The sequence below is a fragment of the Cyprinodon variegatus genome, unplaced genomic scaffold (assembly GCF_000732505.1).
Source record: "Cyprinodon variegatus isolate N-32 unplaced genomic scaffold, C_variegatus-1.0 Scaffold81, whole genome shotgun sequence".
NCBI classification, from domain to species: Eukaryota; Metazoa; Chordata; class Actinopteri; order Cyprinodontiformes; family Cyprinodontidae; genus Cyprinodon; species Cyprinodon variegatus.
Genome location: NW_015150534.1, coordinates 312,154 through 314,396, shown reverse-complemented (window position 1 = coordinate 314,396; position 2,243 = coordinate 312,154). Strand labels below are relative to the sequence as shown.

The 2,243-nt window shown below is 41.2% G+C and overlaps 1 protein-coding gene across 6 annotated transcripts in view; it reads right to left on the bottom strand.

Annotated features, from left to right (window-relative positions):
• The window catches only part of plekhg5 (pleckstrin homology and RhoGEF domain containing G5), a 152,718-nt gene that overhangs the window by 18,632 nt on the left and 131,843 nt on the right, over positions 1–2,243 (bottom strand). For all 6 annotated transcript variants that reach the window (XM_015373146.1, XM_015373145.1, XM_015373144.1 and 3 more), the window contains one exon: positions 383–574. In XM_015373146.1, coding sequence (XP_015228632.1) covers positions 383–574 — 192 coding nt within the window. The remainder of the gene's footprint in view (positions 1–382; positions 575–2,243) is intronic.

Below are 2,243 nucleotides of genomic sequence, written 5' to 3'. Positions count from 1 at the left end.
TTCTAAACTAAAATGTTGGCTTTAAGCTTTAAGGTCAGTAGCTTTTGAATCTTAAAAGTCTTTTGGCTGAATCTCGGTGAGTGAAGGCTTTTCCCTCCACCCACTCATTTCCACAGCAGCTGGGAGGAAAGTAAGCAAGGCAACAAGTCAGGAGGCCGTAAAGGGAAATGATTTCACCAGGGCCGGCGGGATGTGGCCTTCTGACCTCCTCCCACTACAGCCTGCTACTGTTTGGTTTGCATCTGAATGCTTTCCCAATGAGAGTCACCTCTGGGCAGCAGACATGTTCCCTCCAGCTTTTAACAGCTCGGCTCAGGGGGATCAAGAAAGAGCGGCGCTTTGATTGACCCGGCAGGGTTTCACACACTTGTCTCTGCGTTACCTTGCCAAAGGGCCCCGCTCCGGCATTGGAGCCAAACAGTCCGCTGAAGCGGCTGGCGGCACGGTTCTTCCAGCTGTCCGGCCCTGCCCCGACGGCGGGCAGAGAGCCGCCCAGTTGTCCCAGAGCATCCGGGCTCGGAATGTTGGTCTCCCCCAGGAACTCTGTTATGTTCTTCCTCCGCCGCGCCTGACCCTACAAGGAGACACACAGACAACAGTCGAATAAATAGAAAGTGAAACAAACCGTTTCCTTATCAGTAATTGTTCCTTTTCAAGAGAAAACAAAAGATTCCCGACGAGCAGTTGGAAAAAAAAAATAAAATAGACAATGACAGAAAGAGGGAAATAAACCAAGACAGGGTGAGCAGGAAATGAGGGGACTTTCAGGGTGAAGGATGACATCAACTGGACGGTTACGGCCATCCTCACGGTGGGACACAAACAGGAGAGGGAAGAACTGCCACTTCCTGACAGCCAGAGCTCTTGACATCACAAGGAGCAGGCAGCAAGGTTGTTCCATAGGAACAGACTGTTTCGAGTCTGGCCATTGTTCCCCGGACCATTGTTACCCTGTCAGCAGGCCTGGCCGCACAGCCCGCTCCAGCAATCTCTGTCCGCTTTACGAGCCGCAGCAAAGCAAATAAACAGGGGCCACCTCGGTATCGGAGGAAGCAGTTGTTTTTGTCGTCCGAGTGTCAGTGCTGAGGAATCCGCTGCTGGTGGCGGCGTGCGTTTGACCCTCACCTCATCAAACAAACCGTGGGGAAATTTCACATTCCTCCACACTGATGCTGAAACCCACCACTCATTCCAACAATGTTGTTCAAACCCCCCCCCCCAAACTAAACACACACGAGCAAACACATGCTATGCAGACAAAACACAACAAGCAGCCCCTCACAGAGGTGCACGCTTCCTTTCAGCACCTCAACCAGGCTCACTATGACATTTTAAAGTTACTGTTGCACATCGGGGTTTACTGGGGATTTTAAGAAGTTTGGATTTAGAATTTAAATACAGATCACAACAAAAACTACAACCTGAGGGTTGAAGAAAAACTTTTTCTGCATTTTGTTCAACTAATTAATCCACATTTCCTCATTTCTCTGAGGTGTGATTCATCAAAATAATACTAGAAAATATAGATTACTAACAGAGAATAAAAGAAATGTTCTATAGAAAGCTGTTTCATTCAAACTAGATTAAAATAAAGTTATAAATAATCTAATAATAAATATTACATTCAATAAATACGTTTTGAAGACGTTTCACTTCCCATCCAGGAAGCTTTTTCGATTAATTTCTTGAATTTAACGTCCAGTCGTTTATTTTATTTTTTTTTTTAACTTTTTTGGAATGTCTACAACCCTGATGACTGAGAATCTTCACCAGCATAAGAAACTGAATCATAAAAACACAATTTATCCATAAAAGTCGAATTTATCTAACTTTGTAATTCATATATATGAATATTTATTGAGATCTGTTTATTTCAAGAGCCTCTCTAATTCAGGATTTCCTGTAACATTTATTTGAAGATATATTTATTTATATTAAGCTTTATTCATTTTAAAATTAACTTAAAATATATTTATAATTGCCGACCATTATAAAATAAATTCTTAAATACATTTACAATATAATAAAATATATATATCTATTTGAAAACAGAATCTTTAAAACATAAATACTAAAGATAACATAAATAGTAGAAATATGGAAGTAAATAAATAAACAATGACAAAATACATGTAAAATATTTTGAGTGTATTTATCGGATTTCATTGAAGTTACATTTGTTTTATGTGATGAAATATTTATGATAGGGATGCACGATATAATCGGCCCCCTATCGGTATCGG